Below are 25088 nucleotides of genomic sequence, written 5' to 3'. Positions count from 1 at the left end.
CAAGGAGAGCTACCCCTCGACCAAGCCGAGGCTCGGCGGGTAGCGCGACGCGCCAAGTCGTTCGTCTTGCTGGGCGATGAGAAGGAGCTCTACCACCGCAGCCCCTCGGGCATCCTCCAGCGGTGCATCTCCATCGCCGAAGGTCAGGAACTCCTGCAAGAAATACACTTGGGGGCTTGCGGCCATCATGCAGCGCCTCGAGCCCTCGTCGGGAATGCTTTCCGGCAAGGCTTCTACTGGCCGACGACGGTGGCTGACGCCACTAGAATTGTCCGCACCTGCGAAGGGTGCCAATTCTATGCGAAGCAGACCCACCTGCCCGCTCAGGCTCTGCAGACGATACCCATCACCTGGCCCTTTGCTGTGTGGGGTCTGGACCTCGTCGGTCCCTTGCAGAAGGTGCCCGGGGGCTACACGCACCTGCTGGTCACCATCGACAAATTCTCCAAGTGGATCGAGGTCCGACCCCTGAACAGCATCAGGTCCGAGCAGGCGGTGGCGTTCTTCACCAACATCATCCATCACTTCGGGGTCCCAAACTCCATCATCACCGACAACGGCACCCAGTTCACCGGCAGAAAATTCTTGGATTTTTGCGAGGATCACCACATCCGGGTGGACTGGGCCGCCGTGGCTCATCCCATGTCGAATGGGCAAGTAGAGCGTGCCAATGGCATGATTCTACAAGGGCTCAAGCCTCGGATTTACAACGACCTCAACAAGTTCGGCAAGCGATGGATGAAGGAACTCCCCTCGGTGGTCTGGAGCCTGAGGACAACGCCGAGCCGAGCCACGGGTTTCACGCTGTTCTTCCTGGTCTACGGGGCCGAGGCCGTCTTGCCCACTGACCTGGAATACGGCTCCCCGAGGACGAGGGCCTACGACGATCAAAGCAACCAAGCTAGCCGAGAAGACTCGCTGGACCAGTTGGAAGAGGCTTGGGACAGGGCCTTACTACACTCGGCGCGGTATCAGCAATCCCTGCGACGCTACCACGCCCGAGGGGTCCGACCCCGGGACCTCCAGGTGGGCAACCTGGTACTTCGGCTGCGGCAAGACACCCGAGGGAGGCACAAGCTCACGCCCCCCTGGGAGGGGCCATTCGTCATCGCCAAAGTTCTGAAGCCCGGAACGTACAAGCTGGCAAACAGTCAAGGCGAGGTCTACGACAACGCTTGGAACATCCAACAGCTATGTCGCTTCTACCCTTAAGATGTTTTCAAGTTGTTCATATACCTCGCACCCACGCAAAGTTTAGTCAACAAGGAAGGGTCGGCCTCGCCTCGGCAAAGCCCGACCCTCCCTCGGGGGCTAAAAGGGGGGAAACCCCCTCTGCGTCAAAATTTTCCTCGAAAAAAGATCTCTTTTACCAGAATATCTTCCGTGCTTTTTGGCTACTTCGAAAAGTGGGTCCTGGAAACGACGGAGTACACGTAAGCAGCCAAGGCTGACCGAGCCGAGGGACTCCTACGCCTCCGGGATACGGATACCTCACTCATCACCTTCTGCGATAAGTAACTCGCGTTCGGATAAAGTGACTCCGCGGATCGAACAAGTCTTTACGTTCGGAAGCCCTTATGCCAAAGCGATCCTTCGAGCCTTCTCGACCGAGTCGGTGACAGGGCCTCATGGACGGGTGAAAGTACGCGTAAGCGGCAAGGCCGACCGAGCCGAGGGACTCCCACGCCTCCGGGATACGGATACCTCACTCATCACCTCCCGCGAGAAGCAACTCCCGCTCACACAAACATCCATGTTACCGACAAAAAGTCCAGATACTCGAAACAAGAGGAAAGGAGACGCAGCTTTACAACACAGCGAGGGCGTGTATTCTGGCCTCGGCGGCTGCAGAAGGCACACGCTACAAGACAATCTGATCCTGCAGGCTCGGGTCTTCACGCTGGAAGGGAGCTGTAGCACCCTCGGCATCGACGATACCTTCAGCGAGGTCCGACCCAGCCTCGAACGGCGACGCGGTCCGAGGATCTCCGCTCCGAAGGACGACGTCATCACCACGCCCGGGCAATCGCTGCCAGGGACTTCTCCGGGAATCCGGCCCGAGCAGGCGGCTCGGCCGGTTGCCCCTGAGGCCTCGGCTGATCAACTCCGGCATCGGTCCCGCTGACGGACAACCCGGCTAGGCTCCGGCCAACCAGGTCTTCATTTTTCAAGCCAACTCCGCCTCTGTTCGTGTTGATATCGCTACCCCTGGCCTCGGCTCGTCGAAGAGCAGCCAAGGGGTCTCTTTAACTAAGCTAGAGGAGCCTCAGACAACAAGGACGATCGAGCCGAGGGACTCCTACGCCTCCGGGATACGGATACCTCACTCGTCACCTTGACATGGGGCGACTCATGCTTGGTGAAGCGATTCAGATAATCGACAGGCGAGTCTTAGTGCTCAAAAATGAGGAAAAAACACGGCTCTGTGCCAAAATTACATACATGTTCAGGCCTCGACGGCCACAATGAACAAAAATACCGACACAAAGTGCCATTACAAATGGAACTCCGGTTCCCCCTCCGCAGGTACGAACAACCCCACTCCATGGGGGAAGGCCTGCGGAGCAACAGAAGACTGACGAGCGGCTCGCCGCCGCCCGCTCTGACTACGACGACAACGACCCCCACTTTTGCCCAGACCAACGGGCGGAAGGGGCGGGCAGTCATGCAGGCGGCATGCAACCGCGCCAGGTGGACGCGCTTCTCCGACTCCCAACGCGCCGGCATGGAGGCCCAGGCCCACGCGTCACGCAACCGGCGTGCCAGATGCTGCATGCAAGCAACTGCACCGCCACTTGCGCCACCACCGCGCCTCTTCGGTTGCGGAACCAATACCGCGACTCGAGGCGGCCCAGCGCACGACCCAGCAACGCCAGCCTGGCGCGACGGTCAATACGACCGAAAGTGGGCCGGCAGTAATGACGGTGGCAGGCGGGCGGGAGCAGTGGTCACGTCGTCGGCCAGACTCACGTCCCGTCCGGGGGCAGCAAGAGAACCCACTCTCACAGCGTGAAGACAGGGCGCCCGTGATCCGTTCCTCCAACGGCTCGCGCACGCGCAACGGCCGCCCTGCCAACAACTCACCCCGTCGCATTAACTCCGCGGCGGGACAGGCGACGCTTCTGGCAGGAGAAGCGGGCGACGCTTCGCCTTCGCCGTAATAACCGCGTCAAAAAAGGTACGCCACGTCGTTCGATTTCGTATCCTTTTCCTTTTTTCCTCTTTCTCTATCTCTTGCAACAGGGACCGGGAAAGGGGAATACCCCGAAAAGGATCCTTCCCTGTGAAGGAACCGGGCTCCGAGCCCCCCTACTGATCAGAGGTTCGAAGGCTGGCCCTCCGAGGGGTTCAACAGTCGCCTCAGATCGCGTGGGCCCTACACCCACTACTGGTCAAAGGTTCGAAGGCCGGCCCCCCGAAGGGCTCCACGGCCGCCTCAAGCTACTCGGGCTCCGCGCCCATTACTGATCAGGGGTTCGAAGGCTGGCCCCCGAAGGGTTCACAGTCGCCTCAGACGCCGAGCGAGGGATGACCAGGGGTACGTTCGATACATAACCAAGGCTCGGGCTGCGCTCCCGAGGTACCCTAGGACATTTCCGAGACCAGCGGGAGCGATCTTGTAACGGAATCCCAACGGAGGGAGGCATCGAGCCCTCGGACCCCGTCGCCAGGGGACCGGGTCCGGCAGATCACCCGCAGGTACTTTTGGGCGTGCCTCTGGGCCCCTAGCCGACCCCCAACGAACGGGGCACGGACGTCCACTCGGATTACCCGCTTGCAGCTCACCGGAGACACCATGTTCGGTGCCCATCGAGGGTAACATGGCGCTCTCCCCCCTCCTCCTTGCGGAAAGGCGACGTAGGGGCATATGTAAAAAAGCCGAGTCTGTCCCTGATCGCCCTCTCGCCCTGTGCGGAGGCTCGGGGGCTGCTCTCGCAAACCCGGCTCCGCCCAAACCGTTGACAGCATCAACATACCAGCCCGAGAACTTGGGCCCCGACCGTGCACCCGGGCTACGGCCAGTTCGCATGAGGGAACAACCAGACCAGCCGAGGCATTACGCAAGGCATTAAGACCTCGGGGGAGTGAAACCACTCCTCCGAGGCCTCGGGGGCTACACCCGGCGGGTGCGCTCGCGCGCACCCACCGGAACAAAATGCAACCGAGAAAGGCTGGTCCCCTTGCAAAAAAGTGCGACGAAAGCCTCCAAGCAAGTGCTAACACTCCCTTCGAGGCTCGGGGGCTACTGTCGGGGACCATAATTAGGGGTACCCTCAATACGCCTAATTCTCAGCTGGTAACCCCCATCAGCATAAAGCTGCAGAGGCCTGATGGGTGCGATTAAGTCAGGGATCAGTCCATACGAGCGACTCGATCACGCCTCGCCCGAGCCTAGCCTCGGGCAAGGGCAGCCGACCCCGAGGGGTTTCCGTCTCGCCCGAGGCCCCCCTTTAACGGCGGATACATCTCCGGCTCGCCCGAGGCCTTGCCTTCGCTAAGAAGCAACCCTGATCAAATCGCCGCGCCGACCGACCGAGTCGCAGGAGCATTTAACGCAAAGGTAGCCTGACACCTTTATCCTGACGCGCGCCCCCCGGCAGAGCCGAAGTGACCGCCGTCACTTCGCCGCTCCACTGACCGGTCTGACAGAAGGACAGCGCCGCCTGCGCCACTCCGACTGCAGTGCCGCTTGACAGAGTGAGACTGACAGGCAGTCAGGCCTTGCCAAAGGCGCCATAGGAAACTCCGCTCCGCCCGACCCAGGGCTCGGACTCGGGCTAGGCCCCGGAAGACGGCGAACTCCGCTCCGCCCGACCCAGGGCTCGGACTCGGGCTAGGCCCCGGAAGACGGCGAACTCCGCTCCGCCCGACCCAGGGCTCGGACTCGGGCTAGGCCCCGGAAGACGGCGAACTCCGCTCCGCCCGACCCAGGGCTCAGACTCGGGCTAGGCCCCGGAAGACGGCGAACTCCGCTCCGCCCGACCCAGGGCTCGGACTCGGGCTCAGCCCCAGAAGACGACGAACTCCGCTTCGCCCGACCCCAGGGCTCGGACTCCGCCCTGGCCTCTACCGAACGACCTCCGCCTCGCCCGACCCAGGAGCTCGGGCTCGGCCTCGGCCATGGAAGACAGACTCGACCTCGGCTTCGGAGGAGCCTCCACGTCGCCCGACCTAGGACACAGGCCCGCCACGTCAACAGGAAGCGCCATCATCACCCTACCCCGAGCCGACTCGGGCCGCAGAGAACAAGACCGGTGTCCCATCTGGCTAGCTCCGCCAGATAGGAAATGATGGCGCCCCGCTAGCCCTGTGACGACGGTGGCTCTCAGCTCCCTTACGGAAGCAGGGGGACGTCAGCAAGGACTCAACCGCTCCGACAGCTGTCCCTCCGCCAGGCTCCGTTGCTCCTCCGACAGCCACGACATCACACCAGCAGGGTGCCAAGATCTCTCCGGCTGCCACATTGGCATGTACTTAGGGCGCTAGCTCTCCCCCCGCTAGACACGTAGCACTCTGCTACACCCCCATTGTACACCTGGATCCTCTCCTTACGCCTATAAAAGGAAGGACCAGGGCCTTCTTGGAGAAGGTTGGCCGCGCGGGGACGAGGACGGGACAGGCGCTCTCTTGGGGCCGCTCGCTTCCCTCACCCGCGTGGACGCTTGTAACCCCCTACTGCAAGCGCACCCGACCTGGGCGCGGGACGAACACGAAGGCCGCGGGATTTCCACCTCTCTCACGCCCGTCTCCGGCCGCCTCGCTTCCCCCCTTCGCGCTCGCCCACGCGCTCGACCCATCTGGGCTGGGGCACGCGGCACACTCACTCGTCGGCTTAGGGACCCCCCGGTCTCGAGACGCCGACACCTTGGAAAAGTGTATACCGGTTTGTTCAAGTTTGACACACACTTCTAATGGGCCTACAAGTAGGAGTACAACAGTTAGCTTTAGGTTGTCGAATAGGAGTGTATACAGTACCAGTTTATTGTGTTGAATGTGGTACCTACCAAGTAGTTACCAAGTATTAACCAAGTCTAGTTCAATTTGATATGCAGTTATGTGTGGTGTACATGAGTAGCCAGTGCCATGTGAACATGTTGTGGAGTTTGTACCTCCTAAAAATTATTTATGTGATAACTTGAAGCTATGGCAAAGTGTGTGAATTATGTTTGCAGGTTGTATGTGATATTTGTTGTCACTTGAAGTATCTACTTTTGTTGCGTAGTGTGTGATATGTGTTGGCAAGTATTTACCAAGATTGTATGTGGTATTTGTTGGCACTTCTAGTTGTTGCTTCTATTGCATAGTATGTGATATATGCTACAAGTTAAGTAAGACTTTTGCAAAACAAATTATCCATGCTAGGCCTAGGTGCTGCATGACAGCAAGGTCGACCTTCATCAGTTCACAAAAATTCATTTCACAAACAACAATAGTTCAGTGCTCCATTAGAACATACAACAAATAGTTCACACAAACCACTAACATGTTGTCTTATTACATCCAAATTGAAACAAAGGCTAAATTAAAGTACACATTATCTTATTGTACAACTAGTTGTTGAATTAAATAGACCGGATAGAAGCAAACATGCTCCACTAGCATAGCAAATAAGAGCTCATTTGTCCAAAGGAGGAGGTCGAGGAAGAGGGAGAGGAGTGGTTTCTCTCTTCCTATATCATGGGTGCGCGGGAGAGAGGAGTGGGAGGCGGTTGGGCGCGCAGGGGGAAAGGGGGCAGCTGGGCCGAGGCGCGCTGAGGCCAGGGACGGGGTCGCTTCTCCTCTTCTTTTTCTAATCGATCTTGTTTCTTTCTAATTAAATTCACTCACCGAATAGGACATGTGCATTCAAATATTTGATGTGACATGTGCTAAACTTTAGTCCTAGAACCAAGCACCAGGTTAAAAGGAGTCGAGAAAGATGTTTGGTTTCAAAGTCGATTCGGATAGAGCAGCTTCATGTTTAGAAAGTGGCTTCGTCTGGAAGATTTTGGAGAGCCGATGGTTCAATATTTAGGGTCTATTTGGTTAGGCCGTGACTGTGAAAAAAGATGCTGTGGACTGTGAGCTGTGAAAAAAGTCGCTGTGGGCTGTGGAAAAAATCGCTGTGGGCTGTGAGCTGTTAAAATGCTAAAAACCGTTTAGTGCAAACCACAAAAAGCCGTCAAAAGGTTTTCGATATATATTTTTAAAGTTTCATTCAAAAGCCACTAAAAGCAGATTAAGAAGTGCTTTCAATTTTACAAAGTCAGCTTTTAGAAAAAGTTACTTCCTGATTCCAATCCTTTGGTTTGGCTTTTGACTTTTAGAGGACAAAAGCCAAATCAAACACACCATTAAGCATAATTTTCCTTTTTAGAGCCCCTATATACTATATGAAACATATACAAACAACAGATCGGGAAGAACCAAACACTACCTAAAGAAGCAATTTAGCTCTAAACGCACCCGAGGAGCAAATTGTTTACCTACCAAACTCATGATTGTCTTGTACTTCGCTTGATGGTTCTACATTATGAAACTCATGATTATCTAGTACAATATTATCAGTCCAAATGGAATAGCTTCATAAGGTGGTTTAATCCACAATTCCACATAGATATGCAGAATATATAGAATAAAAAAGACAGTATTCAACACATCTGAAACCAAGTACATGATAATCTATCACAAAAAACAACTCCAGACATAAATAAGACAGCTACAGTGCCAACAGCGCTTCAACTTTGGCAATCTGCTCTTCCTCAGTCTTTGGAGGCGGGCTCCTGTTTGTCTGATCATAGAGGTCATGCTTCCATTTTTCTTCTTGATCACCAGAAGCCTGCTCTGCGTTGCTTCTCCCACCATATGAATTGTTAAACCTGTCTCTGTCCATTCCTCCCCTAACAGAAAATCTTCCCCTTATATCATGCCCATTCCTCTGGCCATCACTCCTGTGGTCAGGAAACCCCCTTCTAAAGCCTCGATCATCTGGCCTTAGGAAGGGTCGATGATTTCCATATCCCCGTGCCTGATAATTCCTTGATCTAGAATCTGGTTCTGTTACAGTGTCAGCAGATTCTTGTATCTTCATCTCCTGAAATGGTGGCCTCTTCTTGGCAAGGGGTGCTGCTTCCTCCAACTGGAAAAATCCATCATGCTTCCATGTTGAATCACCATCCTTCTTTTGCTGGTCCAGCTCAATCTTTCCCTGCAAACTGTGTCTCTCTGTCTTCTGTTTATCTCTATCAGAGAGATGCTCCCTTTGCCTTCCATAGTCTTAGAAACAATAAATAACTTAGCATGTATAGAGAATGGATAATTAAATAAATGCACAAAATACAAACTAAGAAGGCATCTCACCACTAGCCTGGCGGTCATAATGCCGACCACCTTGCCCAGCACTTCCACGCTCATTGTGCTGTACATAGAAGCACAGGTAGTCTAACATTGTTACAAACAGTGGGCATTTGAATCAATGTGTCATAAAAGAAGTCCCACTACATCAGGAGGAATGTGTTATGTATGTACGACAAGTGGAAGAATTTTTGTATGATTTAACAATGACCTAACATTCTTTATGCAGAGACCAACCTCCACACTTCAGATGATTCTACAAAAGATGCATATGAATGTTAGAGTTGTTACTTGCAACCATTAATTAAGACAAGTATATTCATGTTAACCAAAGCTGGCAAACCATATCCATGAATCTAACTAATCTGTACACTAAAACTACATTTCATGAACTTAAATAACAGAAATGCAACGACAGGTTCAGTGGTTCACACATAATCACAAACAGAGGATAGCTAATGAATATTTGAGCTAAACATGGGTGAAAACGAACCTATAGGTACTAATTTGAGCTGATTATCTCAAATATCGGTTTCTACATTCTACATAGGATAACACAAATCCTAAAAAAATCATATGCACTCCAGAGCCTCTTAACATACGACTCAGAAGTCCTTTAACCGTGAGTCTTAAAATAAATATATAGCATTTATTCAGAATAACACAAACATGGAATACTTATAATGTTTTGGGCACATTAAATGTCTCTACTATCAACACAATATTTGTTATTAGACAACACTCGGCACAATTGCATTAGTTACCAGAGCTGTCATAACCAGGATGTTTGCAATCCAGACCACAAGCAAATAATGACCTATGGATCCACCTAATAACACTAATCTGTTAGGTACATTTTCCAGTACCGGTGAAGTTACCGAATGTGGAATACTTGCTGTTCGGCTATCTAAAATAGCAACTCCATAAAATACTATATTACTATTAGCTATCCAAAATAGTGAGCTCTGTAACATCGTGAGCACATATGTATGTAACCGTGATAGTCAAAGCACACTATTTGTAGCTATGATGAAACAATTTGTAATAGAGAGCAGAAGCTATTGGTGGTATTCCCTTTTGATATAATACACTGAGAAAAGATAAGAACCTGAAAGAAAGACCGAGGCCGCCATGCCTCACTCGACTCAGAAAATCGTTTGGTTCCCCTAGGTGATCTCTCATGCCTGGTGGAGGGGCCATTCTTCATATCACTCGCTGACTTCGACTCAGCATTCGGAGGGTCAGCGCTCTGCGCAGCATCTCTATTCCGCTTCTGATCATGGTCCACCACCTCCAAAAATTCTCCATCTCGACTTCTGTGGTGCGCCCTGTCCGATTCACGCCTCCTGTCATCTCTTCTCCTTGGGCTACCAAAAGAGATTCGAAAAATTGTATCTTGTAAGAAACTGCAGGTTCAAGAAAGAACCACCGATGCCCGCTAAAACCAGCATTCTAATCCATACTAAAACGCAGTCAGATCGGAAATCCGACGGGGGATGCAGCGGATTGGTACCTGGGATCGTCCCTCCGCGACCTGAACGAGGAGTGGGGGCGCCTCCCGTGCGAGTCGCGCCCATCGCGCCGGGACGCCTCGCGCGGCTCCCTCGTCGTCATCGCCTTCTCCCCTTTCCGTTTCAGCCTCCAAAATTTCCGGTGCTCCCGGATGGGTTAGGGTTTGTAGCTTGTGCCTGGGGAACCCGGCACCTGAGCTGAGGAAATCGGGACCAAGAATGCTCTGGGTTGGGCTGGGGCCGCGGTGACCGTGACGGTGACTCGGTCGGTCAGTCTGGTTAGCACATCTTTAAGATTCGTGCTTTATTAATATTGGTCGGACGCGGAAGAAGGTTTCACGGCGCGTCTTCGGGCACGGAGAAATCAAACGGGCGAGGCAGCACGTGCCTCCAAACCCAGAACCCTAGCCTCCACTTCCGCTCATGACAGACGCCATTGCCATGGAGACGGCTGCCGCGACCGCGAGGCCCGGCGCAGCGAGGAAGCGGCGGTGGAACCAATCGCAGCCTTGCCAAGGGGAGGGTCCGAGCGATCTCAAGTTCGCTAGACTTCGCTTCGACGGCGACGGCGGCGCCAAGGGCGCGTGGGAACACCTCGACCTCGTCCTCTCCCTCCAGAGCAAGGAGCTGTCGCTCGAAAGGTCACCCTTCTGCTTCTGTTTCGGTGAACGTTAGCTCATGTAACCCTGTGGCTAGGAATTCCGTTTATGTGATTATGCTTCCATCGTTTTAGTCGCCTCTTTTAATGGAGGATTGCGTATTACTTGTTTACTGCCATAAACAATGCACGAGATGATTTTGTTAATTCAGTGTGAATAGGATTTTATAAGAGATACAATTTTGTTGTTAGCATTTTTAGCTTGGCTTTATATTTGTTGATTTTGCACAATAATCGCATTGATGTATGCCAAATAGTACTTTCTCTTTTTACTTTCTAGGATGATAGAAGCAGTAAGATGGACAAATTTGACATATTATGTTCATGATTAGTACCTTATGTAATTTTTCTGATTCATACAGAAGCACTGAAGCTGGAGTATTTTGTGGAATCCTGTTTAGATCAACCTTATTCTAATCTTCTCACTTGTAATCTACATCTTCACAACGGCATGTTTATTTGTGCAGAAAGATTGAGCTAGCGGTCGAATTTCTAACCACACTGCCAAATAACTCAAGCTGCAGCATTCAGCTATTGCGGCTGGTGTCATTTATTGGAAACTGGTTGCAGTCTATCTTAAATTTTCCTGAGAATAGTAAAAAGATTCTACATATTTTTGATCCAGCATTGGATAGTAGATGCTGGGCAATTTTGAGAGTGTGTGTTGAAAAGAAACCATCCATTTCAATATCTCTGAACTTACTTAAATCCCTTAGTCGAGTTGCAAGTCATGGTTTGGGCAGAGTTGATAGCAACACATCATGTCCTGACAATGAATCTATTGAGCTCTTTGAACAAGTGTTTGACTGCATGTCATTGCTTTTCTCTTCCAATACAAGAGCTTTCTTCAACGCTGGTGTGGATTTATGGGCCTCTTGTGCCATTGAGGTTGTCAATCTTGCTCAGAAGGTGTCAGCTAAAAAGGACAATTTTTGCCCTGTTCTTCAGAAGCTTGCAAATTGCCTCCTCGGGCAATTCGCATGCTTCCTGAGATTTTATGCAAATCCGAAGAATATTTTCCATGCTTTTGTTGATAAGGTTCTTGGGCCATTGTTGGAATTGTTAGTTTTACTTAATTCACAAGCACATTCCAGTGAACACAAGCAGACAGGAACAATGTTGAAAATTGTTGAAGATGTTTTTTCAAATGGACTGTTTCATCCCCAACATCTTAGTGGATATTTCGGTCTCAGGAGTTTGAATAAATCTTCTGCTGCTAAGGATATCAAAGGAAGCTACCATAGACATCTATTTCAGCGATTCAAAGGAATAAAAACAGAAAACAAGGCTGTATTGCTGGCTGGGTTTGGCTACTTGTTTCAATTGTTTGTTAGGAGGGCTAGAAATCAAAGAACAACTGTAGCACCAAGTAGAACGACTTTGGGTACGCTGCACAAAAGCAATGATGGTTCTGAAGAACCACAACATAGGGAATCACTTTTTGAAGTGTTTATTATGTTCATGGAACCCATCGTATTAGAGTGTAAATCGTATTCCCAAAAGGACTTCTCTAAGTTAGGGGTGACAAGGCTAGTAGAGGTCCATTGCATGCTGAAATCCATTAATGTGATGCTGATAACCCTTATTGAAGAGAAGATCTATGTTCCTACAGAGGACACATTGGAAGGATCTCACTTCAATTTTTTGCAAGATATTTACTCTGTCTTGATCTTAATATCTGAAAAGATGTACAAATTCTGGATGTCTGCTGTGCATCTAGAAGATGTAAACATTAAGAAGATAGTACCTTTAATGTTTGCAGAGATTATTTCTGCAGTTGGCAATTTTCTAGAAATCGAGTACAAAGTTCTAGGAGACGACCTTGTGAAATTGTGGTTAATGATTTTTGCTTTGTCTGCTATTAATACATCTTCCAAGGACATCGAACCCTGTTTTCTGCTTGCTTCAAAGATTTCAAGCCTCTCAGCCCAAGTGATTTGCACATTCAGTGAACTTCGTCAGGTTGGTTATGTACTTTCAGCTGTTACTTTCAGTACTTCCTCACTCAATTATCTGATAAGATTGCAAACAAGTGATGCTCTTTGTTTGAGTGGACCCTTTTCCCCTCGAACATGCTAAAGAGCTATGTATCATTATATTAAGAAGATATGAGTCTAAGAAGATCCATTGAAGCCCAATGTTTGGGTGGACTTTGTGTGTCTTTCTACATTCTGCTTGCACGCTCTTCTTTTCCCCTACCCTGATCTGATGTTTTCCCCCCTCTTTTGTTCATAATATAGGTTTCCCGCTCAATTTTCAGTCTGTGTGATGCTGTGAGGGCATTCAGAGTTGAGGGCCCTGATGGAGTACATGGCTCATTTTCTGTGGCCTCTTTATCGTCCCAGGAGTGTTTGGGATCATTGACAACACTGTTGAGTTCCGAAACATTGATGGGTGCTATTCGCACTTCAATTAAGTCGATGCCTCAAGGCCAGTCTAGCCGATGTATAGAGGAGCTTACATCGGATCTCACAGAAACATTGAATTGGATGGCAGATTGCAGTTTTGAAGATGATGTAAGCAAACTCAGAGAGCCATCCATTGCCAGGAAGTCTATTTTTTGTCAGAAAGCCGAACTTCTTGGCAGACACTTATCTGAAGTATATGCTAGCATTCTTGATTCAATAACTGTCACTGTTTCAAATAGTACACTGGTAGGAAAATCTGTTGAAAGGTTGGTCAATGCAGTCCGGCGAAATTTCAGTCACTTGGTCAGAAACAAATCAAAAAATATAAATGGATTTATTTCTTCAATTATGGGAAAAAATGTATCTAAAAAACTACATGCCAACCGGCAGAAGATCCCAAGTTTTTCCTGGATTTTTTGCCTATTCTGTCGCCTATATATATCATGTAGAAGCTTGTATCAGCAATCTATTGGCCTCATGCCTCCAGATGTAGCCATAGATGCAACAAAGTTAGTGGGGAATCCATTCATTGTATGTTCAGGAAAGGAATGGACCAATCCGACGAATATTCTTGGGAAGGGTTATTTTGCATTGATCGATGAAAATTCAAACTCCCTTTTGGATGTTATTGAGAGTTTATCAGAGTCTCTCTCAACAAACTGTGCTTCTTTTGCTCCACTTGTTTACATCTTCCATGTCATGGTTCTGCAGAGACTCAATGACCTTAACAGGCAGATTAAGGCATTTCAATTTTTGCTTGAAGATGATGCTTGGCAAATAGATAATAAGGATATAGGAAACACTCGACTGTTAAAGGAATCTTGCAGTCTGGAGGCTGCTAAATTGATGAGTTTTGTGATGAATTATGTGAAGCTATTATCTTCAGGAGAAACTGGTCCTTTTGGGTCTTATGATGTTAGTAGTTCCTGGGATTTGAGTCTATGTTCCTTAGATGAAGGCTCTTTTCCTATAGCCACGTGGCAGCTTCTGTGTGAAAACATTGACGTTTGGAGCTCTCATGTTTCTAAGAAGGATTTAAAGAACTTTTTCTCTAATTTGATAAGGTTTTCTTTTACTCAAAAGAGATCTTCCCTGGACAAGGAGAATAATGGCACTCAATCTTCGGGCAGAGAAATGACTTTGCATAGTGTCTCTATTGGAGTCCTTTGTGATACAATTATTTATGAAAAAAAGGTATATATCATTGTAATACTTCTATCCCAAGAAATTTTTTTCGAAGTATGTTCGTAATATTGAATCTAATATTTGATTATCTTTGTTTATTTTATATTTGATAGCTGGGTGCTTTCTTTCACATGCTTTTCTTAATGACTTGATCAAATTTGAAATGCATATTTCTAGGTAATTTTGAAGAATCTGGCATCAAGTTTTTGTCATGCTTTGAAGAAATCGTTTTCTTTTGTTACCAACTCTGATGGAGATAATGTCTTTTTGGACACTTCACCTGATTTGATGGAGACAATAAGTAACCTGGAAAATGAGAAGTTGATTGGTACAGGTTCTGGTGCTACGCATGCGCACTGCTTAGACAAACACTGGATCTGTGAGGATTTCCTTAATTTTTTTAGTGCTGTTCCTGGATTTCATGCAAATTCCAAGGCATTCATACGGCTTATAAACTATATTCTCCATCTTGAAAGGCAAGTATGGAGTTTACGATTTTGCTCACATGTGCTAGTTTTGTTCCCTATGCTTTGGTCTACCTTGGGTCACAAAAAATGTTTACGTAAGATTATGTCAAACCTTAAAAACCACAAATATCAATGACTTACATTATTTAGTTTGGAGGCGTGTAAGTTAAATGGTTGATTTATATGCAAAATATTTGCAAAATCTCTTATATATGAAGGATTTTAAGAATATATTCTAGAAGAAATTAATTGTCAAAGCCATTCATGAAGACCATGCAAAGTCAAATGTGTCAAGTATTTGTGAGCTGAGAGAGTTATACAATACCACTGTTGGGGCGATAAAACAATATTCTGTTTTTCCTTGAACACGATGAAGACGTGTGTGATGCTGTATTAATAGGTAGAAAAAATGTTCACAAATACATACCGGTTCCATGCTGAGGTTAGTTTTTTTATAACATTTATGTACCCGAGAAACAAAGATACTTCATGCATTCTCAAATGCTAGGCTCTTTCAACTGAAAGATTTCTTTACTGGTATTCGTCAATCCTCAATCGTCACTTCCTCAGCTATGTACAGCTCATTAACTAAATTGTTGATTTTGACTCGCTTTTGGTCTTGTGATGGAACTGGAGTCAACACGTATTTTCTAATTTGGTCAAAATGAGAAATATTGTGACAACTAGTTCACTTTTCTCTTTTGCCTGTTCATCACCATGTTTATTAATGATGGCAACAAAAACACATGGTTAATGCTTTATCCATGCTTATCAAGGTGTCCATTAAGCGTCGCCTTAGCGAGCGCGCTCACAGGGCAAGGTGTCTAGCTCGCCTTGCGCTGTGGAGTAAGGCGTCCGCCACGGCGTAAGGCGCTGGCGAAGCGCCGGCAGGGTGTCCTCGGGGCGCCGGCGGGGCGATGCCTTAGGGGATAGGTAGGGTTTTGAGGGGCGGCGTCTGGAAACAGAGAAGAGGGCTTGACCTGTGTGGCGGCGGCGGTGTGCAGCTGCTGCCTCCTTCCTCGGCTGCACGTAGTGCTCCGGCCATTGGAGGGAGAGCTGCAGTGGAAGTACCGAGGGAGAGAGAGGAGAGAGGAGACTGGGGAGAGCTGCGGTGTGAGGGAGAGAAAGGCTGACGGCTGCTAGGTTGCTGGTGGCTGTGACCTAAAACTGTGTTTTGGGTTGAGTTGGGCTGGACTCACTCATTGTGAGTTTTTATCTTTTTCTCTGTTTCTACAAAGCTGAAATTGGACCTACTAGACCTTATGAAAGTGCTAGCTTGCTCATTAACTTTAAATTAATGATATATAAACAATGTTTGATCTATTTTTTTATGTTTATCTATATAACTAAGGTGTCACCTCGCCTTATGCTTTATCGCCTAAAAACTGAAAAGGGGGTCGGTCGCCTTATGTCGCCTTACCGCCTTAATAACTATGGCTTTATCTCTATTACTAGTTAAAAAGGGTTAGCTGAAGTCAAATAGGAAGGTGATTTAATGGCTATCAGTGGGAATATAAAAAATAAAGAAGGTGTTCTTGTTGTTCCAATGGAAAGAGGTCTTTCTGTGCTTATTCTGAAAGTCTGAACACGAATTGCTACAAATTTCTTGAATTCCTTAATTGATAGGTGTTGTGGGAAAGTGGTAATAGGATTCTGATCCAGTGTCTTAGGAATTAGGATCAACAAAGCATCATTCCTCTGTTCTGTCTCACTTTTCTATCAAGGAAAGAATAAAAGTGAGAATTTGTCTATCCCCTTGTGCATGGGGCTCTTGTGGCACAGAACCGCCACTCCTTTTTCTCTTTCTTTTGAGTGTCTACTGCTTTCATGGCATACCAAAATTCTTGTTAGCATAAACATTTAGTTTCGTGTTTTATTTTATTGATGATTTTCTACTCTTCTTCTGTTGTCAGTAAAGCGAGCTCAAGTTTTCATGTAATAAATGTTATTTTCCAAAGAATAATGGAAAAAAAGTGTCAATGTGTGCATTTATATTATCTGAATTATTAACCGTTTGGTTTATCTTTTGCTGCCCATTAATTGTTTCCGCTCCTTGCAGACTGCTGCTGCTTAAATTGCTAGGTCTTCGTTGTGAATCCTGCAATCCCATGAAGTTACTGCGTTTGTTTATATGTTGTCGTAGGGCTCTGATAAATCTCATCTTGAAATTCGGGAAAGAGTGCCCAGAGGCAAGGCAATACTTGTCCTTTTCAAATAAAAATGGTAACTCATATTCCCTGGTTTGGTTTTTGAGATCTGTTCAGGAAATTGTTGGTTCATCACATAAAATATTTGACGAGTGTACTGATGAGGTGAATAGGTTGATGTTCTCCTTGTTAGATAAGACATCAGAATTATTTTCTACACTAGCTAGTTTGAATTCATCAGTTTACTTGTTTGATTTAAAGAAACAAATTGAATCTTCCCTTGATGGTAGTCCTATTAAAAAGGAGACTTCAGAACATAATGACCAGGCATTTGATATAGTAGAAGTATCAGCCTTAGAGTGTGTCAGAAGTATGGCTGAATTGTTGCAGAAGACTGCAACTGGGATACCTGTTACCATAAAGGACAGCAAGTGTGTTATCAAAATAGAAGACTGCCGTAACACTGTATGTTGGAAAAGATTGTCATGCAGCATGTCTTGCATAGGAGGATTTTTGCAGGGACTTAATTCAGCATTAGAAAGCACATTCAATGATCACCCAATAGCAAGCCCAGAGGACAGGAAGATGTTGCTTCAGTATTGCTCAAGATTTAGCAGTTATGTCGCTAAGTTTGGGACCTTTGTAGATATTTGTGTTCATGTCTTGTTTATGGATAACAAAGATTCTGCCTCTATAGATTTAGTCTCTGTTCATCTTCCACAAGAGCTAGATTGTGCGAATGGTTTTCTGAATATTGAAGCAATCATGGATGAATTGACAAAGTGTGGAAGTCATGGAGTTGATCTGTCTAAGATACAGTACATGGAAAATGTTCTTCTGGAAAACCTGTTGAAAGGTGAATGCCCACTCATATCATTCACTTTGAGAGAGATATACAGTATATCTGCTGCTATCATTAAATTTCATGGTTACCTATCCTTTTCAAGTGATGTTTCTAGGCAGACTTGCAGCCCTGTCGAACAGCTTTCATTGGGTACCATGCTTGGGATAGCTTTCATCACTCTACAGAAAGTTGCAGACATGTCTAGCTGGCCACACATGTTTTGTCTTGTATGGATTGATGGGGTATTAAGATATCTTGAAGTCTTAGGAAGTGCATTTACATTGTCTGAGCTCAATATTTCAATAGAACTGTATACTCAGATTATAAATGCTTTATTGAGGGCTGTTGGTAAATGCATCTTACTTCAACAGAAGAATGCTACTCTCCCTACTCATGAGATTGGCTCAAGCACGAAAACACTGCAATTACAGAATGCATCTGGTTATGCTTTTCCTAAAGATTTCATTGATACACAGAATAGATTAAATTCATTGAAATCGAGGCTTCGACTAGTACTTGGAAAATTTGTCAGTATTGCATCAAACACACATCTAAATGCAGCTCTACAAGTAATTGAAAGGGCATTGGTTGGAGTGAATCATTGCAGTCATTCAATATACCAAATTTACACTGGAAATCCTGATGGTGGGACAGTTTCTTCTGATGTTGCTGCTGGGATCGACTGCCTCTATATGATTCTTGATTTTGTGCCAGGTCAGCAGCGAGACATTTCCATTAGTTATATTTCTACATACAATTTTTGTTTCTGTTACCAAAGGTTGTTTTAATCCATTGCTTCTGAGTGAGATTGATGTTAAATCAGCTTCCTAGGAGGATTCAGTAATGTATCAAGTTTATCATGTATGAGAACTAGATTAGTCGCCCAACAATACTAAGATTATATCTGACAGGACAGTAATTCTTAGCAGTTGATTCTTGCTTCACAGATATATGTTCCTTTGCCAATGTAAGACAAATCAATGGTAAGTGCGCTAGAACAGAAGTGGTCTTTTTTTTTTCCTGGTGCGTGAGGTTGCTCCACCTCAGATGTATTCCTCCCTTTCATATAAGGGGAAAGACAATTACCCGGCCCTTAATGGCCATAAACAACTTTATCCAACCCTTAATGGCTGAAATTACTGTGCCATGCACCCACTAACTCATGACTTGATCCTACATTAACACTCAGAACAAAAATTGACGCCCTGACCTATCCCCAGTACGAAAAAACAGGACTGAACACACCTACATACAAGAATTGTTCAACAGCCAAGCTGTTGAGTGCTCCCCTTGCAAATACAAGTTAGCCTGAAATTTGTGTCAATCAAACTTTAGGTTTAAGCAATGATATTTAAAATGAATTTAGATTGTATGGACGAAATCGATATCGATTTATTTAGAGAGATCTGTTTTTAATACATAAATTTAGTTATTTCTGACAATAAATTATCCTTGGAGCATGGGCCATCTGCAATCACCACAATCGTTGCATGTTTGATGGATCTTGCCTAGTTGAATGGGGTTCTAGAGTTCATAAGGGAGGAGTTACTTTTTTGGTGTTTAGATGGGGCTTGAGGGGTTTCACATCTCTTCGCCCTTGGGTTTTTGTGTGTGTGATCTGTTTGTGTGGTGTTGTATAGGTTCTAAACCCCTTTTCTTCTAAATATATTGATACACAGCTCTCCTGCGTATCCGAGAAAAAAATGACAAAAAATTATCATACAAAGCTATACTTTGGAAATAGTAGCAATATCCGAAACATTTACATCTGCACGTTCAGTTAGTACTGTATACTAATCAACATCAAGTTATCATATACATGAATATGCCAAGTGCTTTTGAGAATTTTTTCTTCCATTATATTTTGGTACTTGCTTGATATTCTAGTACCTTAGTGCCTGTCAATAATCAGTACCAGATGATCCACGTTTTTGGCATATCACTACATGAACTAGTTGAGCTGTTAGGAATCTTGATCTAAACTTCTAAAATTCTTATAGGATGATGGGTTATGGGTAGTGTGTGAAGGAGCAAACATTTATTGTCTGTTGCTTCTATCCGTATGGGCCTATGGGGTTTACATGATTAAATCTGTGCCATGAAAAGTATCCATATGGAAATCCTGGTTTGAAAAAGGTGATCTTTAACTATTCTTCAACCCATATTGCAGGAAACAAGCGCGTTTTTAAGAGGACTGTCCCTGGCCTAGTTGGTGCTTTATTCAACATTATACTACACCTTCAGAGTCCACATATTTTCTATAGTCAGAACCTGCCACCTCAAGGTAGTGTGTTCCATCCAGATGCTGGAGCCACTGTTCTAATGTGTGTTGAGGTTATCACTTCATTTGTGGGAAGACATTCTTTTCAAATTGATGCATCCCATGTTTCCCAGTGTCTGCTTGTTCCTGTGACACTCTTCAAAGAGTTTAAACATCTTCTAGCAAAGTACTGCAACCAAAGTGTACAACACCATGGAGATCATGCTGAATATATTCTTGACAGACAATTTTCAGTTGATATCTATGCTGCATGTTGCAAATTGTTATGCACTACTCTTCGGCACCAACAACGGTAGAGATTTGACTCCCTTCTTGTTCTCTGTGATTTTATATTATTCCGTTTGGTTCATATATTACTGTTTCCCTTTTTTGCCCTCTAGTGAGATTGGGTGGTGTGTGGCCCTCCTGGAGGATTCAGTAAGCATACTGCTCGGTTGTTTGGAGTCCACAGATTCGAAGATGATTAACGTAGCTGGATATTTTGCTTGGAATATGGAAGAGGCACTAAAATGTGCTTCCTTTTTCAGAAGGATCTATGAAGAGGTTATTGATGATTATGCCTTTTTTATTTAAAATTATACAAATATCACTTTGATTGTGGGACGTGTCTGGGCTGTGTGTTTCCATATGGTCTGCTGTATCCTTTTTTTTCTGTTGTATTATGGGTTTACAAATTGCTGAAGTATTTTGCAAGCTTTCTTCTCAAAAGAGCTCATGCTAACAGTAGGCTTTGTACTAAATACTGAGCTATTTGCTGTGACAAGAGTTTGGCTAAGTCAAAAATTTTAAAAATAATGACACAACAAAGGATTGTGAATGCAAGTCATGCATATTTATTTTTCATGTATCTACAAAAACTAATGTACTTTCTCCTATTGTGTGGGCAATGCAGATGCGCCAGCAGAGAGAAACCCTAGGAAAACATGCCATGCACTTTCTTGCTGGTTATATTTCCATGTTTTCTGGACAGGGTCCTTTTCAGACAGGGATAACACGGTATGTTGTCTTTTATACTCAAGTCTAGCTGTTCATTATATGCTTTTGTCTCAGCAGACTTGGTCTTCTGACATGGCAGAGAAATTGATGAGGTCCTGAGACCTGGTGTGTATTCCCTGATTGATATATGCGAGGAAAGTGATTTTCAACAGCTCCACACATACCTGGGTGGTTTGTATCCCTTAATAACCTGTTCGAAAGTTTTACTTCTGATTTTCTGAACACACAGATAACCTATTAGATAACTCTTCCTTTTGCTTCTTTTTTCCCCTTTGTATTTGCAGAGGGTCCATGCCGAACCACTCTTGCTGATCTGGTGCGTGATTATAAATTACACTTCCAGTATCAGGGCAAGATCTAAGCCAGCCTGTTCTTTATTTTTGAACAACTGGCGTTTATCCTGTCACGTCTGGTTAGAAAATCTATGAAGTACCATCTTCTGGATGATCTTGTGTTTTGGGTGGACTAATTTTGGCCTAATGGCTGCTTACCGACTTATCAAGGAGACATGGTGGCTAATAAAGGTTTCCGATCAAACTTTGTAGATTAGAATTCGAATCGAAGCCACACAAACTAATTGATTCTGTTTTCTCTACTCACAGATTTAAGGCTTGTGAAATCAACTTCATAGGATCTACAGCTGCCTCGTGCTGTTCTGCAAGTTGACCTGGACACCTGGTAATATCAAGTAGATATCGACATTTAATTCCAGGGTAATGTAGAACATGCATGCTTACCCTTGAATAAGTGATATTTGAAGCCTTATCACTTGAATATAATTCCTTTTCCAGGTTTTCCTGGTACTTAACAACAGCAAAAATAGGACGGTTAGTATCAAGTGGTGTTTGGCTACCTTGTAAGAGATTTACTGATTAAAACATTGTAATGCTAAAGCTTGAATAGATCATAATTGAGGAAAGAGAATTATCTAGTGTCCTGGTGAAGTTCTGCCGGTGTTGGTCTCGATCGACCTGCTTCTAGTGCAATCCAGATCCAGGCATATTTATCACTCAGAATCGAGCCCCCCTACTTCTGTTTTGCCCGTTTTCTTTTTGCAGTTTCCTTTCACAGTTTGACACAACCACAAAAGTCTTTTACTCTCCCTGTTCCCAAAAGAATATAAATCTCACTTACTTTTTGAGTTTGTGGAGTCAAACAGTCTTAGAGTTTGATTAATTATTATATACAGAAGTATTAATATTTATAATGGGTAGTAATTATCAATCTATGCTTATGCTATCTCCAGCAGATGCTATATCTCATTTCTTATTACACCCTCTATTTCAAACTCGACTTTGCAAACAGTCATTTACAGTTTCACGTCTCTTATTTTACACTAAGTCACTAACTGCTCGAAACAGTCTTAGATTAATTGTGGAATACATTTCAGTAATAAATCTATTTAGAGATACAAATGTTGATATTATATTTATAAACCTAGTCAAATTTGAGAATGTTTCACTTATCAAAAGTAAGATTTATATTCTTTGTTTTTTTGGACGGAAGTAGAATAAAATGTGACATTCATGCGTTTGGAACAAGCTCTAGTTAGATTTTTGTTGCCGTGGCTAGGCCATTTGCATTTGCTGGCTCTTGCTGCAGCAGTGACCAGCGGCTGCGGGCTCAGCTAGTCTGCATTTTCTTCTAATAGATGATCCATTATCAGGGATTTATTTGGTGTAGCCGTGTAGGTCATGAACTTGTAGACGTAGTAAGGATGGCTCTGTGTAATTAGTTCCAATCACAGCTGCAGACTTGAGTCGGGCTTAATGATTGGTTCCTCTTACTAAAGTCTAGTTTGTGTCACATCAATTATTTGGATATCAATAATGAGTATTAAATACAGGCTCAATTAGATTTGTCTCGTCTTTTAGTCTTCATTTGTGTAATTAGTTTTATAATTAGACTATATTTAATATGTATAATTATCATTCAAATATTTGATGTCATGGACTAAATTTTAGTTGGGTGGAATTGATGTGGCCGGTGTCAATTCATGGTCTCAAGAGCCAAGAGAATATCTGAAGTGATAGGAAGCAGGGATAAGGGAACCACGGAAGGTGTGATGTACTAGTAACACATGGTGGGGGCCTGCGGAGGAATTAGGTGGATGCGGCAACAAGATAGCCGCGAGAGAGCGACCAAAAGCTGGCGCACACACAGTAGCCAGTAGCCACTATCATTGGATAAAAAAAAAAAGGCTTGCTAGGCCACCGGGATGAATCAGATTCCCACCATGACTGGACACTTGGACCTGATCCACATGCATGGGTGTAGTGTAGTATGCGCCCCACTGTTCTCTGCATCTGTTATGGTTTTCTCTCTTTTGCTAAGGTTATCTGATTGCACAGACCCGTGCATTTTATCCTCGTATTGTTCTGCCATCAACTGTGGTCCTGCCCGTTCATGATTTGCTGCGGGGTGCATGCACTTTGGTTCGCGTTTCAAAGGTTCCGATTGCTTTCTCTTTGGTGGTCGCATTTGAAACCTCTTTTTTTTACCTGGGTTCAAGAGTCATTCTGTATGTACTTGAAATCTGTGGCCTGTAATATCAGTTTCATGTTTGCTGCGGTGTGGGCGTAGGGTTAAAAAAAAAACGGGGCGCTTCAAGTTTCTTATTTATTATATATACTGAACAGCAATGGTTCCAGGCAAGTCGCATCAGCCTGTGTGTAACATGATTTCCCACTAAAAAAAAGAGCAGGTCTGTAGGTCAAACATTTTCTTCCCCCAATCGTGCGCCCAGGCTCATTCTTCCTTGGCGCTATCAAGATCTGCTGCGTGATTTGTTGGTTCCAGGCTTCGTCTTGCAGCTATCATGAGGTTCAGCTCCAATCACCATCTCCTCACACTCACACAGGCTCCATCTTTCTTTCTTTCTTTTTTTTCATTTCATGGCTCGCTGCTGACTTTGTGCTCCTCCAACCGGCACTAGTACGTGCAAGGCTCGGCCTCCAGTTAGCATTGGGCCACGTGTGCGGACGCACTGTCACTCCTAGTCAGCACTCCCTTCTCGCACTAACCAGAGAGCTCCGGCGCGAAAGGTAAAAGCTGACCATGGCCCTGTTTGTTTCGGTTTTTCGCAGCTTCTGGCCACCAAAAGCTGCTGCGGATTGACAAACACTCAGCTTTTCAGCCAGCTTCTATAAAATTCATTTGGGTAAAACCATTCAAAATCAACATAAACATATAATCGATTGAGTCGTCGCAGTAGTAGTAATCCGTCACTTTATAGATCTTGAGTCCTATGGACAACTTTATCTTTCTCCGCACGTAATCATAATGATACTCAGATTTTCTACACAGCCAGATTCTCCCTGCAGCTAGATTCTCGAAAAAGCTGGTCAGAAAAAAGCTGAACCAAACATGCCCCATATCCCGTGTTCCACGCACCATGCAAATCACCAGAGGCGCAACGCTCCGGAATGGATTATACGCATCCCTTGCGTTTAATTGGGGTCCCTCAGCCAACACTCGAGTCACACGGAAAGATTGGGAACTAAAGGTCCGTTTGTTTCAGCTTATAGATTATATAATCTATATTATAATCTAAATTATATAAACCAGATTATAATCTAAATATATTATAATTTACATGTACTTGTTTGATAGTTTAGATTATACAAATGTAGATTATTCACAAAGACAACAATGTTGTCGGGGATCATAATTATGGGTACCCTCAAGACTTCTAATCTCAGCTGGTAACCCCCATCAGCACAAAGCTGTAAAGGCCTGATGGGTACAATTAAGTCAAGGCTCGGCCCACTCAAGGGACACGATCTCGCCTCGTCCGAGTCCAGCCTCGGGCAAGGGCAGCCGACCCCGGAGGATTCACGTCTCGCCCGAGGACCCCCTCAAGCAACGGACGCACCTTCGGCTCGCCCGAGGCCCAGTCTTCGCCAAGAAACAACCTTGGCCAAGTCGTCACGCCGACCGACCGTATCGCAGGAGCATTTAACGCAAACATTTAATGCAAAGGTGGCCTGACACTTTATCCTGACGCGCGCCCTTCAGTCGACAGAGCCGAAGTGACCGCAGTCACTTCGCCGCTCCACTGACCGGCCTGACAAGAGGACAGCGCCGCCTGCGCCGCTCCGACTGCCGCGCCTCTCGACAGAACGAGGTTGACAGCAGCCAAGTTCGGTCTCAGGCGCCATAGGAAACTCCGCCTCGCCCGACCCCAGGGCTCGGACTCGGGCTCAGCCTCGGAAGACGACGAACTCCGCTTCGCCTGACCCCAGGGCTCGGACTCGG

General features: G+C 45.7%; 2 protein-coding genes across 5 annotated transcripts; one reads left to right on the top strand and one right to left on the bottom strand.

Annotated features, from left to right (window-relative positions):
• Positions 1–7436: 7436 nt before the first annotated feature.
• LOC100283482 (somatic embryogenesis related protein) lies at positions 7437–10097 on the bottom strand. Its single transcript, NM_001156382.2, has 4 exons — positions 9848–10097; positions 9443–9701; positions 8341–8398; positions 7437–8256 (listed from the first exon to the last, which is right to left on the bottom strand). Exons 1-4 carry the CDS (start codon positions 9946–9948, stop codon positions 7700–7702), a joined length of 975 nt encoding a protein of 324 aa, NP_001149854.2. The 5' UTR covers positions 9949–10097; the 3' UTR covers positions 7437–7699.
• LOC100381737 (urb2) lies at positions 9744–21783 on the top strand. 4 transcript variants are annotated; one of them, XM_008645309.3, is made up of 12 exons: positions 9744–10486; positions 10971–12465; positions 12744–14105; positions 14274–14572; positions 16623–18268; positions 19725–20127; positions 20216–20378; positions 20728–20831; positions 20911–21002; positions 21116–21355; positions 21434–21544; positions 21623–21783. In XM_008645309.3, exons 1-10 carry the CDS (start codon positions 10269–10271, stop codon positions 21190–21192), a joined length of 5859 nt encoding a protein of 1952 aa, XP_008643531.1. In that variant the 5' UTR covers positions 9744–10268; the 3' UTR covers positions 21193–21355; positions 21434–21544; positions 21623–21783. The 4 variants fall into 4 exon arrangements, with proteins under 4 accessions (XP_008643531.1, XP_008643537.1, XP_035818876.1 ...); XM_008645315.3 differs by having other exon boundaries at positions 10169–10486; positions 21434–21509; XM_020537735.2 differs by having other exon boundaries at positions 10269–10486; positions 10866–12465.
• The last annotated feature ends 3305 nt before the right edge of the window (positions 21784–25088 follow it).

This window comes from Zea mays, chromosome 1, assembly GCF_902167145.1.
Source record: "Zea mays cultivar B73 chromosome 1, Zm-B73-REFERENCE-NAM-5.0, whole genome shotgun sequence".
NCBI classification, from domain to species: Eukaryota; Viridiplantae; Streptophyta; class Magnoliopsida; order Poales; family Poaceae; genus Zea; species Zea mays.
Note: the sequence above shows the minus strand (reverse complement) of the source record. Positions and strands in the feature narration are given on the sequence as shown.

What these genes read in the sequence shown, in the direction of transcription:
- LOC100283482 (NM_001156382.2), bottom strand. Translation starts at nt 9,948, where the DNA reads ATGACGACGAGGGAGCCGCGCGAGGCGTCCCGGCGCGATGGGCGCGAC. An exon ending in GGCCTCGGTCTTTCTTTCAG is followed by an intron (nt 8,399 to 9,442) that starts GTTCTTATCTTT and finishes TTCTATGTACAG; the next exon opens with CACAATGAGCGTGGAAGTGC. An exon ending in TTATGACCGCCAGGCTAGTG is followed by an intron (nt 8,257 to 8,340) that starts GTGAGATGCCTT and finishes ATTGTTTCTAAG; the next exon opens with ACTATGGAAGGCAAAGGGAG.
- LOC100381737 (XM_008645309.3), top strand. Translation starts at nt 10,269, where the DNA reads ATGACAGACGCCATTGCCATGGAGACGGCTGCCGCGACCGCGAGGCCC. An exon ending in CATTCAGTGAACTTCGTCAG is followed by an intron (nt 12,466 to 12,743) that starts GTTGGTTATGTA and finishes TTCATAATATAG; the next exon opens with GTTTCCCGCTCAATTTTCAG. An exon ending in TTTCAGACAGGGATAACACG is followed by an intron (nt 20,832 to 20,910) that starts GTATGTTGTCTT and finishes CTGACATGGCAG; the next exon opens with AGAAATTGATGAGGTCCTGA.